Below are 12,785 nucleotides of genomic sequence, written 5' to 3'. Positions count from 1 at the left end.
TTAGTATTATATAACAGGGAATTTACTGAAGTTACAAATAAATCTTATTGGACACTGCTGGAATGAAAGTATTCAGAATTTACAATCCTATTTAGCAAGAAGTTATCTAAAAAGAGAGGATTAAAATATAGAATTTCATAAAACGTATTTCAGACATTACATTGAAGATTAAATTAGATAAATTCAACAGGCATTAGGTTTTATAAAGAGAGACCCGAAGGTGCTTTTACCATCCACGATTAAATACGGTGAGAGGAATAGAAGGAATTATTTTAATAAAGAAAAAGCAAACATGGAGAGAAACTTGATATCAAAATTAAAAATTGAGAACTTTATAACCAAGATGATTTTCAGCATTGCTTTTATATTATTTTATACTGTGATGGATATTGACAGAAACTTTCATGATGAAAAACTATCTCAAACATGTCATTTTCATATATCTATTAATATTTTCGAAAGAACAAAGAAACGTAAACTTTATAAACATATACCATAATAATCCTAACACAGATGGTATACAGATAGTGAACATTTGCTGCCAAAGTTTTTTCATAAACTTTCCTTGTCTTATAACTGTAGAATAAATTGAACAGGCATATTTACAGTAACTTTCATTGACTGGCGGGACCGCTTCAGGCACGGATCAGGCAGCCGGTATGGATCAGGGACTGACACCCCCAAATGTTAAATGTTTCACTGTGATGGTATAAGTCACAAACCAACATAATGCTAGCTTAAAGGCTAAAGGCAAAGCATATTTTTAACAATACGGGGCTATGAAGTGCACCAGTCAGTAACTCACCACGGATGTTGACGGCTCGCCTCCCAGCAATGCAGAAAAAAAAATAATCCAAGGGTCAGTCCAGTTTTGTGATCTATAGATGCCTGATGCTTTAGAGACCATCTACACAAATAACTCCACAATTGTTTTATCCTCTCTTGCTCCGGAGTCGTTATAATCTATAGTTCCAAACAGTGAGGAGAAGTCAAATTTCAGCCCAACTTTAAAATCAATTTGCGTTGAGTAAAGACAAGGAAACAAAGCAGAGAACATTTAATAGTTTAATTATAAGCTGCTGTATACATTCAGTGATTATTCCGATTTTCATGTTGCCAGAAGCCATGGGTGAGACCAGCAAAACATTCAGCTACAAGATCTAGTTTTGTTGTATGCAATTTGTCCATTTTCATTCATATTTTTCCACATTGTACATAGTTTACTGCAAAGCAACATAAAACCACATTGCTGATGTGCAACACGGTTCTTTCAAGACCTTAGTTCATTCAAACACGATTCCACCCAGTCTGTTGTGCGGTGCTCGTAGGAGGGGGGGGGGGGAGCCCTGTTTATATACCACTCTGGTCTCAACCCTATCTTTGAGATCAACTGAGCACAGATGGCACATGGTGACAGCAGTGCTGAGCAAAGCTAGTCTGCACGTCCAAATGCCCTCAGTTGAAGCTGACAAAGTCTTGTTTAAACTCGACCGGGGCCCAATAAGGAAGCCGACTCGTTAGACAGATAAAATAGGTGGAACCCTGTTACCAGCTTGAAGAACACTGGGAGCCTTAGTTTCTCCTCCTTAGATACTAAGATTAAGCAACATCCTGCAATCGTTAAGGTTTTGTTTGCATCTTTTTTGGTTTTCTTTTGCTATCTCACTCTAAGCTCATTGAACTGACACACTAATGTTGGTGCTGATAACGCTGTTTTTTTTTTGTTTCTTTTTCTTTTTTTTGTCTTTTTTACATTTTCTAGTAGCCCACACAGAAACTTGATGGCACAAGAACTGACCAATAAGAAACTCTTTACAACAAGGTAGACTGCAACAGTTGCCAGGGGGGTCACACAGTAAACAAAAAAAATAATCCAAGTTCATTTTTGAAAATAAAAAAACAAATCAGGTTTTCAATATAAAAGCAAAAGACAAATGAACAAAAGCAAGTTAATTTCAAGTATAACTTACTCATAAAATAACTACACAGCATTAAATATTCTCATTATACATTTTTAAATTATTTATAAAATATATTTTGGCATATATGTTTTTTTTTATTTTTGTGTTTGTGTAACAAACGCTACTGTAGCTTCAGTTGAACACCAATGTTTATTTGTTTTTTTCTCTTGAAACAAAACATTAAAGGGATTGTCACATAACAACGGGTTATTAAAAATGATAATAGTAAACCCTATAGAGAGTTTCACATAGCAAGACATGAGTGACGATCCCTTCTATCCTAGCCCCATAGTCAAAAGTCAAAAAAAGTACAAGACCAGAGCACAAGTTCTAATTTGCGCTCCACTGGCTACAATCAAGGTTGGGCACAGGAGATTTCAAAAGCAGGAAGTCTTTTTTCATACAACTCAATTTGAACACAAGGATCTGTCTGTCCCACTTCCAGTGTTCAGGGCTGTTGGGCAGATAGCGAGAGTTCATTTAGCTCCATCCTTGATAAAATATAAATACTGTAAAGACCTCACAGTCTGATGACACTAGGATGTCCTCAGGGAATACGCGGAGAAAGCTTCTCTTATTAGTCAGAGAAAATGGCAAATGAGACTGAGAGGCCTCCCTTCCCTTTCTCCTGAATGCACTGAAAACTGTTGAAGGAGTAAATTGAGGATATTTTTAGATGAATCCTGTGTACGTCTGTTGTTTATTACATTGATGAAGCTCACTATACAAAGGAACAAAGAGCGATTTTGACAGCTAGAACAAACTGCAAAACCAAAGAAGGCAAATATCAGTTTGTGATACAAAAGTAGTTCAAAAGGCATAACTGTACTTAAGAAGTGGCACCTCGGGTGTCCAAACACGCAGTGTCCTGCTTTGGCGCAAGGGCTGGAGAGCTCCGTCGGCCATGTCCATGCAGTCAACAGTAACCTGCCTGTCCACTGATTGCAGACTGATAGAAAGAAAACTGAACAAAAAGCAAACAAGGAAAAAGTACTGCGACTACAACAAAGCCACATCCACTACCTCGGCTTGAGCACACAACTAGCTGCAGCATACTACAGTTCATCATCCTCAGCCCGAGCTGGTTCTTGAATTTTGTATACTGCAAATGGGTGTGTCTCTCTACTTTCACAGCCTGACTTTCTTCTGTGTACACACAGCTATTGCGGGGTACATATATGTGAGTTTACACTGTATGTGTGTATGCATGTCGGTGTGTGTCATAGAGAAGCTCGCTAAAGCACAATGTCCTTCAGGCGCTTGCTGCTGGGGGATTCCTTGTCTCGGCCATCGTGGAGAAGCGTGTTGATCTCCCTGACAGCTGGCTCACTGTCCTTCCCCTCCGGCTGCCGCAGCAGGCTGTGGTTGGCGATTCGCTCTGCGTCGCGGCATTTCAGTGTGTTGTAGGCAGATGACGGCTTGGACACCGGGCTCTTCAGGTGCACGGGGGAAGTGATGGGGCTGGCTGCCTCGCGACCGTTGCCAGCTTCACGGACAGCCCCTCCATTGGCCTTGGGGCTACACACCTGAGACTCCTGAGTCCGCTTCCCCTTTATCTCTCCCCGCTCCACGTCCTCAGGCCCATCCTTGCCGAAGGTGGCAAAAGTCCTCTTGATGGTGCCATCCTCGTAGTGGGTGGTGCCATCCTCGTAGTGGGGCACATCCACTGTGGTGGCCTCGATAGACAAAGCGATGACATTACGGGAGTGCTCGGGTGACTTGGCACGTGCTGGGATCGGGACACGGGGCATCCAACAGCGGTCAGAGTGGCCTAGGATGCGACACTCGTCCTGGCAGTGGAAGCCTTCACTGGGATCTGTGAGGAGACAAAAAGAAAACACGACTGTTAGATTTCTCTGTAAAAACCAGCTTCATTTTCGACGTTACACTCAGATACTTATATTCACACAGAGGTTCCATCGTATTCTTTCTCCACGTTTTCTCATTGATTTAATGATGCCAAGCCAGTCATGACAGAATAAATAAATGACAAACAATGCTGCGTTTTGTTTTAATTAAAACAGCCCAAGTTAAACATTTCTGAGTGATTTGCTTTCACTCGCAACGCATTCCTGCATCTGCTCAAGACTGCCGTCCTGTTAACACCGTTCACTGATGACTAGAGCTGGATGTTTGGGGAACTTCTAATATGCCAATTAAATTATGTATTGTTAAATCAAAAGTCCATTTGCAGCTCTCGTATAATTAGGTTTTCTGTAGCAACACTAGATGAAAGGCAGGTTTAAACAGTGCAATCAGATATCTCACTGAGAGACACCAGACGAGTTGCGGTGTTGTTGCCTGGTTCATCTCTCTCCCCCTCTCTGTCTCTGTCATCTGGCGCCGAGTTATAAATATGTAATGATGTTTAACGCCGGAGCGAAAAAAAAAAAGATTTGCCTGAGTCTGTATAACTGCACTCGTTTATACTTTGTTGTGTTGGAGGGGAAGGACTTTCAAGACAATGTCTGCATCATAACAACAACAACAACAAAAAGTTTCATGGTCACGTACTCAAAATGAAAAGTTTGTTTCAGGTCACACATTCGTCCACTCTCATCAGCTCGGAGATGGTTTTGGCTAATCTGATATAAAGATTTGATCTCGATAAAACAATCCTCATAGTACTCGCTTTCAAAACGGTTCAGCGCGGGGAACGCCACTGCGCCTTTGTGCCTTTGCTCCGGTCTTGAGAAAGAACCTGCCACACAGATACACGGTGACACATTTCTGTGCTCCCCTACTGCTTGTTTCACTCCTAGCAAGATCCATCCTCCGTTCCAGAGGCCCAAGGTGACAAGAGGGGATTGTGAGAGGGATTGCCATCGACCCAAATGCATACGCTTACATCTGGCAATCGCAGCTTGACAGATCACCTAATTAAAATCACTAATGATCTGTTTTTCTCCCTTCTTTCCTGCACTCATGAGAGGCACCTCTGCTTAGGCCCTGGGGATCGATATTTAAAGATCGGAGACAGGCTTTTCAGGGGCAGATATGCCAGAGGTGTCTCTCATAAAGTATAATCTGATGAGACTGACAGATAACATGGTGACTAAATGACTGGATGAATGAGTAGAGGGTATCATGGGCTGTTTGAACCCGCGGAAGGGAAAGTGGCGTTCCGGGTGGAATCATCATGCTTGAAGGGTGAAAACACGAAACACCAGCGAGATGACGAGTGACCAGCGTCCGCACGAACGCCTCGTGAGTCAGATGCGACGGAATTAGCTTCCATTCTTCACATAATGAACACACACATGCACTGACACACACACACACACACACAGACGTGGCATTCTCTGCAATAAATGCAGATTGAGACATCCTCTTCCTTACAAGGGACGCCATTGTAATAAGCATCTCCAATTCAGTCCGCAATTACCACACTCGCACGCCATCTTACAGGACATTACTATGTGCTATTATCCACATCCATACTGCAGCATAAATAAGCAGCGTTATAAAAATCTCTATACAGTTCCGATAATTTCATGAGGCCCCCGAAAAAGAGCAAATTGAATATATTTTCCGCGAGTTGCATTCTCATATGTATGGAGATTTGCATGAAGGCTGCCACTGGTCGCCAATCAAGCGGACAAAAGGGCAAGAAGCCGGGGGTTTTGTTTAAAGAGAAGGGATCCAATCAGAATGTAATAATGTAATCACAACAGAAAGTCTTTCCCAGGTAGCAGGAACATAATAGCAGGCCGATGAGTAGTAATAATAATTGTAAAAAAAAGAAAAACATGCCCACACACTGGATTAGATTGTCTACTGCGACGGTGTTTTTTAAAGCCCTTTTAAATCCCATGTTCTCTTCCTAATCCTCTGTAACTGCTTTGTCATTAATGTATTTTTGAACTTCGCCCTTTTTGCTGCCTTTTTCTTTTGTGTGTGAACAATAAAATGCTCGAGACAGGTCATATTTCAATGTAGAAATGTATTTGGAAATGTATTTTAGCACTTCCTGGCATTGGAAAAACTCGTAGTTAAAAGTTGTAGGATAAATTTCAAACTTGTGCACAAATGCTCCACGTCAGCTCGACATTTATTAACTAACATTTCTCCCCAAATCTTGTTTGACATGTTTGACAAAGTAGATCTTTTTTCCCCCGCTGATTAAAGATTTACAAGCATATTGGTAATGAATGCAATTTCCTCTAAATGCTTTGGCTTTTTTTTTCTGTAGCCCGGAGCATTTTCTAAAGCATGAAAAGCCTCGAGGCACAAAGAAATATACACAAGTTGTATGCTCTCTACTTAGCAGTGCATGCATATGCAGTGAATACCGTTTTCTCTCCTTTTCCTTCAGGGGTCTATGGGAGAGCAACTGGGTTGTAAATGACATTGTTATGAAAGCCAAGTGCCATTAACGCTCACACATCCTGCCTCTGCTCAGAGCTTCATGAAACGCAGATGTTGCTCCAAAAGAGCCACAAAAAAAAATTGGAAGAAGATTTTAATAAAAAAAATAAAAAGTGACAGGCCATCGACCTCTAACAAAACACAATCTCCTCCTATTTCTGAAAAAAGAGCTGTGATAGTGAGAGATGAAGTAATGGCTTTTGCAGCAGTGCTTAATTTTCGAAGTCAACACGTACAGAATGGAAGACGAGTGGAGGCGCCTCCTGCTGCGAAGTTATCGGGGAAAATAAGCTTGCCAATCAGTTCCAGAAACCGATTTATAGTACAGTACAGCGCAGGATGTCATTGGGAACATTTCCTATCTACGATTTAGCACCTATTAATTACTGAGGGAGCTCCGTCGGGAGGTGGAGGCTGCCTGCGTTTTTTAGTGTTCCACATTTAAAATACAAACAGTCTAATGGTCCTGGAGGCAACGAAATCCATGAATCAAGTCGCACAGAGCTGCCATCACATCAGACATGCTGCACTTTAATGCTGAATTAAGGTCCAAAAATAGGCGAAGAAGCACTTTAAATATGTATACTGATGAAAATGTTGCCACTTTCGAATGTTAAAGCCAACATTTCCTGATAAAGCTGGCCATGTTTGTCTGTTTTTGCTGTTACCTGGAATAGCATCACTTTGCATCAGCGCGGGGAGAAAACCCACATGTTCCCTGCCATTTCGTCTCGCATCTGCAGCCTGCCAGCAGCCGATTCAATCCTGTCTCTTCCCCTCAATCAGATGAGGGCGTCTTAACTTCAAGCTGCAGCAGACAGATCCTTCAGCTTCAGCATGGGGCTCCCACAACCTGACAAGCTTATTGCTCGATTTACCCTCGTGCACCGCGTGTAATGATCCCTTCGTGTCATACGGCTATTTGTTTGCTGCTAATGTAGGGAAGAAGAGGAATCAGCAAAAAGACACAGAAGGGGAAGGGAAGTGTTCACTGAGAGAAGCAACACCCCTGAAAAAAAACTCCCTGAGCCTTCGCCAGATATTTTGCGTTCGGTTTGGCTAACGCATGGCGCCTGGCTCGGAAAAAACGAAAGCACTTCTCCCTCCAAAAGCAGCGCACACAGCCTCAGGGTTGAAAACAATGATGTAATCCGATAAAATGAGTGTAAGCAGCCACGAGAAACAGAAGGCCAGACTGCAAGGCCAGAGACGGAGCTGATGTGAACCCAGATTCAGGTGACAAAGTCTTCATTCTGTCTTTCTTAGTTTTAGTGGAGCCACGAGGCGACGGGGACACGCAGCGTGACACAATTCAGTCAGTTTGGTTTTACAGCATGATGAACCCTAAAAAGAAATTGGAACAGCAGCGTGGCATGATAAATCATTTTTCTTACAAAGAATGTCTGCCACTTTTGGCTTAAACAACTTTTTTCTGTGTTTCTTCTGTATGCTGACATTTTGTTGTAGCTGTAACAATAAATGTCCTGATTCTGTTTGTCATATTAAAATAGATACTCCTGAGCAGACGAGCCAGACGGTGTAATGAAGATGTTACTGGGATGTCACAAAAGCAAATAATTTGGAGCGATTTAAACCTAGATATACTATAAGTGTGGCCATTAACCTTTTATTCATTTTCTTTCCTCGCCGTCTCTGGTATCAGACTGCTGTGAGAAGAGCTTTCAAATATAGTCGGCCTATAGTCTGAAAAGACAATTATTCATCGCTGGTGCTGAAAGAGCAAACAGCAAAACTCTGACATTATGCTGTGCGAGAGGACTTGTATAAAATCCAAAAGAATTCAATCTACAGAAAATGAAACAGTGGCCCGACTCCTGTTGACCCTTTCTGAGGACAGCCTGGGAAGACAATGCTCCAACGCTGCCACGTCTGAGTCGTGTACAGAAGGATTTCGTCCACTCCTCTGCTCTCATCTTGGTGTATCTTTGACAGCGAGATGGCTGTTTTCTAATTGCTCTCCATATTAATTTTCCATCCTGGCAGTCACATGGCAAAGATTGATTAAATCTAAATTGTTACTACAGAGTCTTGATGGAGCCTGTGATGCAGAAGCTGAGGCTGAGGGGAAGTATCACAGGGGAGGAAATATTCATAAAATATGGCACCAGCAGAATAAAGGATGACTGTCAGTGGTCGGTTGGTGCTCAGAGTCCAAAGTGTGTTCGAGACCTAACAGGCTTGGCCCCCGCCTGATCCTAACACTGGGGACGGAGCTTAACATCTAGTCTGCTCTAACTACAGTGGAGGGCAGTTCTCCGGCCAGCTGAGGCCGAGGCTTGGCCAGGCAGCCTCCTACACTACTCACCAGGGAGAGTCCAAGCACTGCTGTCATCCCAGCCAGCCAATTCAGTCTGTGGGCCATAAATCAGCCTGGAGGCCTGGCTCCTGCGGGAGCAGCAAGATGGAGTGTGATGGTCTTGTTTTTACAAACAGTAGAGGGGCACCCTTACTGCGCCACGCAAGCCATCATTCTCTACACAGCGCCGAGTCCTCTCCTTCTCCCCACAGCATCTGGTTCAGTCACATCAAGCTATCCCCCCCGACACCCTCAGATTCATCTCTCGCAGCTCTCCGCACAGGCCCATCCTTTATGCTTCTCCTCCTTCTGTCCTCCTCTTTCATCTCATCAGTACTGCTGTCTCACGTACATCGGTGTAATTAAATAAATCCTTCACCCAAAAATCTCTTCCTCTCATTTCTGCCTATCCGACCAGATTTCCTTCAACTCTCTCAGTCAAATATTAATTGTCGAGGAAATTGGACTCACTGGGCAGCCTTGTTAGTACTGTCGTACTGCTGCTGAAGCCAGGGGTTCATGTGGCCCTGCTTCTATTTCTGAGCATTAGTACCAGTCAATTTATCAAGAACGAATTCAGTGTCTAATCCATCCAGCACTGCAGAGAGCGTCTGACAGCTTGTCACTTCCAGCAGGCCTGCCCCTGTCCTCCCAAAAGCTGATGCAAAATGGCAAGTTGACTTAATTTTGAGCCAATCTTACAGTGGCTATACTCTTGCATTTGTCAATAATTGTTTTTAAAGCTCAAACGGTTCAAACCAAAATCTGCAAATGTTTGCTCCCACTGTCTGTTCCCCCCCTCGCTGCTGCTGCTGCTGCTGCTGCTGCTGGCCCATCCAGCCCAGCCTCTTTACTCTGCAGCAGGTCCTGCTATAAAGAATGAATTTCCAAACTGGTGTTGACAAACAATGCACTAGCTTCTAAATTGGTACAAACAGCATCTGTTTAACAGCTGTGTAACAGCAGCGGGAGGAAAAAAAGCAATCGCTATGCTGTTTTATAAATCACTATGTCATCGCAGAGCACTGTTTTGCTCAAAAGCAGGACCACTAGCCAATGGACTGCTTGATGAAATGGAAATGATGCGAGCTGGTTGTCATGATGACATACATGAGTGGGCTGGTTTCAAGGCCCCGGCAACAAATACCGTTTCGCCGAGAGGATTCTCTCGCCTCATTGTGCCCTGCTCCTGCCATCACTGCCTCCTAGAGGTTCGAGTGTCTCAGTAACAGTTCGGTGAGGCTCTAGAAGCATCACCCCTGGCTTAATGGTGGATGTAAGACTGTGGTCAGAGCTTGTGTCATGTTTTTCATACATCACGAGTTAGTAACTGTTTAAATCTCTCAGTGTGAACTCTGGACTGGATTTAACTCAGCCAGAAGAGCATAAGAAACTAAGTCTGATTGCATAAGGCTCAACTTGGCTGAACAGAAAAGAAAAGAGGTTGCATAGAGGTTCTCGAGATAGGGAAACCGCTCCAAAACGAGACACTTACGCGTCCGCAAAACATCAGAAAGCCTCTGGGAAGCAACATGGAGAGACTCAGTGAAGAAATAAGAGCTGTGTCTGTAACCCCAGAATGGAAAGATCAACAAATCACTGCCCCAAGAGCCCGAAGCAGAAAACATGTCATTTTTAAAAAACTTATTTTTCAGATTTTTGGAAATGTTGGTGTGTTGGACAACTGTGAAAAAAAATAAATGATTGGTCTAAAACATAATGATTTTAGTTGCAGTTTTTTCTGACAAAGATGTCAACTCACATGTACAAAAACAGACAGATTAAAAAGCTTCTCCTCTGCTCCGAGATAACGACGCTAACCACCCTGGAACAAGAAATCTGCTTAACAACTTTGTGGCAGTAAATTCGATACTTTTGTCGCCGTGTATAACATTTCCAAGAAAAACTAATCAAGGGTGTAATTCAGTGATGAATTAAATCAGAGAAAATTCATCTTTGGGTTAGTAGTATTTTAAAAGGGATAATTATTTTAAAATATGAAAGATACGTGATGAAAAAAAAAAGAATCCAATTAAAGTCAAAATGAAACTGCAACTTGAGCTCATCTCGCTCACATAATTTGATACGTTTCCAGTTAAAGTGGGATATTGTGGGGAAGAATCACGCAGGGAGGAATCGTTTGAAAGTGAGACAATCGTCGTTTTATTTGATTGAAGGCCCATTTATTGTTAAAAGATTTGCTATGATATTGCGTTATTGGTCGTTACTGATTTCCACACTAATTGTAAGTAAATTATGGGTAATGCTTGGTTGGTTGCTTGTCAACTGAGGTCATTCTTGACCTTCACAGCACTATAATAGATAATAGATAATATAATCTATAATAAGTAAGCTCTGAAATGATCTGTTCCATTAATATAATACAGGATATATTGGAGTTATTCAGGTATTTTGTGTTGCTTTCATGGTCAGAAACTGTCCTTAACAATGAGAGGTGATTGTCACAATTATTAAATAACAATATGAACAATACAATCATTCAAACTGAATATGCTTTGTATTCATTCTAGAGCAAGGTAGAAGTTGAACCGTTGTGTTGTCCTGTGATGTGATGTACTTCACAATAATGACACAACAAATGTCACCCTCGTCAATTCTCAGCGTCCAAATTGCCCTTTCTAATGATGGGCTTCAAATTAACCTGTGTTCTGGTGCCCCAGACCCACAGCGACAGTACAATGCACTCCCAAAACTCAGCACAGCAGGCCACTGGCGTCCCAGATGCAGACCGGCCCACTCTGCCATGCCAGCCAGCCAGCCAGCCAGCCAGACCGCCTGCCTGCCTGCCTGCCTGCCTGCCTGCCTGCCTGCCTGCCTGCCTCTGTCTGCTTGGCTCGTTTCCTCTACAATGCATCGGCAGAGGACATCTTTAAATACACTGGAACAAATGCAGCATTTCTGTGTTTAAGCTTGACCGAGCTAGCAAGCTAATTTGCTCCTAAACCCTTGAGTCTGGGAGAAGCAAGGGGGACAGAAACAGACTCCTAAATTACATTTGTGAATGGGGTAGGGGGGTGTAGAGGGAAGATATACGGGGGAGCAGGGATGGAGAAGGGAGGACATGTTGGCTTGGGGGATGGCAGCGCTATGGACTGTGATCAATGCTGTCAAAACTTGGAGGAAAATAACAGGTCGCTGTGTCTTAATTTCCAAACCAGGAGAGACAATTAAGACATTCCTTAACTCAGTCTGTTATCAGCTGGAATCATGGGAATTTTAATGGGCAGAGGAGAAAAGACAAGCTGCAGATTTCAAGGAAATATAACACTGGATGATGGAAAACGATGGCGGCATGGAGCTTTTCGTTAAAGGGTCACTTCACCAATTTTCCACGTCAAGTGTGCTGTCTGTGGCTTTCCCAAGACCTGTAAACACACTTTAATGTGGAAAATTGGTGGAGTTACCCTTTAATAAAAGAGTCCCATGACAAATTAAAGATGTTTCACCAACACCAAGATTTCTATTTGTGAATCCACGTTTTCATCAGTCAAAAAACACAGCTAATCAAATGTGGGGAATAGATTTATGATTTAATGGCTCTGAACGATCTATAACTCATAACCATCCTACAGAGAGAATCCATTTCATTCTCACATTTGCCATAAAGATATATTTCTCATAGTTTTCCTTTTCTGATTATTTCTTGTTTCCTTTCTCAAGTGCTATTTCTATTAGCCGTCTGAAATAAACACAATACTTCAGCGCCTGTCAGCGTGTCCGGCTCCAAGCAAGTGGGGACGGCACACCGGGCGGCATACCAATATCTTTTTGGATTTCGTCTCCCTCTCCGTGAGCTTCAGCTTTGCCTCAAAAGACTGGCCTTACATAATTAATATAATGTGGCTTCTCATTCAGTCATGTTCACTTTGTGTCATCCAGGACTATGTGTTTTATATTCCATTTTATCTTGTCAGAGAGGCACCAGCACGGTCCTTACTCGCTCTCATTTTCTTCACTTTTTCCTTCCTTCCTTCAGAAAGGGAGAAAAAAAAAATGTCCCTTTTCCCTACAATTTTAACAACCTCTGGAAGTAGGACACTGTAACATGGTGTGGTGGTGGTGGTTTGTAGTGTGGTGGGCAGGTTTAGCTCAGCAAGGCAGAAACATATACTGTAAGA

At 42.6% G+C, this 12,785-nt stretch overlaps 1 protein-coding gene across 1 annotated transcript in view; it reads right to left on the bottom strand.

Annotated features, from left to right (window-relative positions):
• Positions 1 to 1,051: 1,051 nt before the first annotated feature.
• pcdh19 (protocadherin 19) overlaps positions 1,052 to 12,785 on the bottom strand; it is a 56,022-nt gene continuing 44,288 nt past the window's right edge. The window contains exon 5 of the mRNA XM_073487458.1: positions 1,052 to 3,777. Within this exon, the coding sequence (XP_073343559.1) occupies positions 3,197 to 3,777 (581 nt within the window). The 3' untranslated portion in view covers positions 1,052 to 3,196. The remainder of the gene's footprint in view (positions 3,778 to 12,785) is intronic.

The sequence above is a fragment of the Pagrus major genome, chromosome 18 (assembly GCF_040436345.1).
Source record: "Pagrus major chromosome 18, Pma_NU_1.0".
In the NCBI taxonomy this organism is placed as follows: Eukaryota; Metazoa; Chordata; class Actinopteri; order Spariformes; family Sparidae; genus Pagrus; species Pagrus major.
This window is presented reverse-complemented; position numbering and strand designations above follow the sequence as displayed.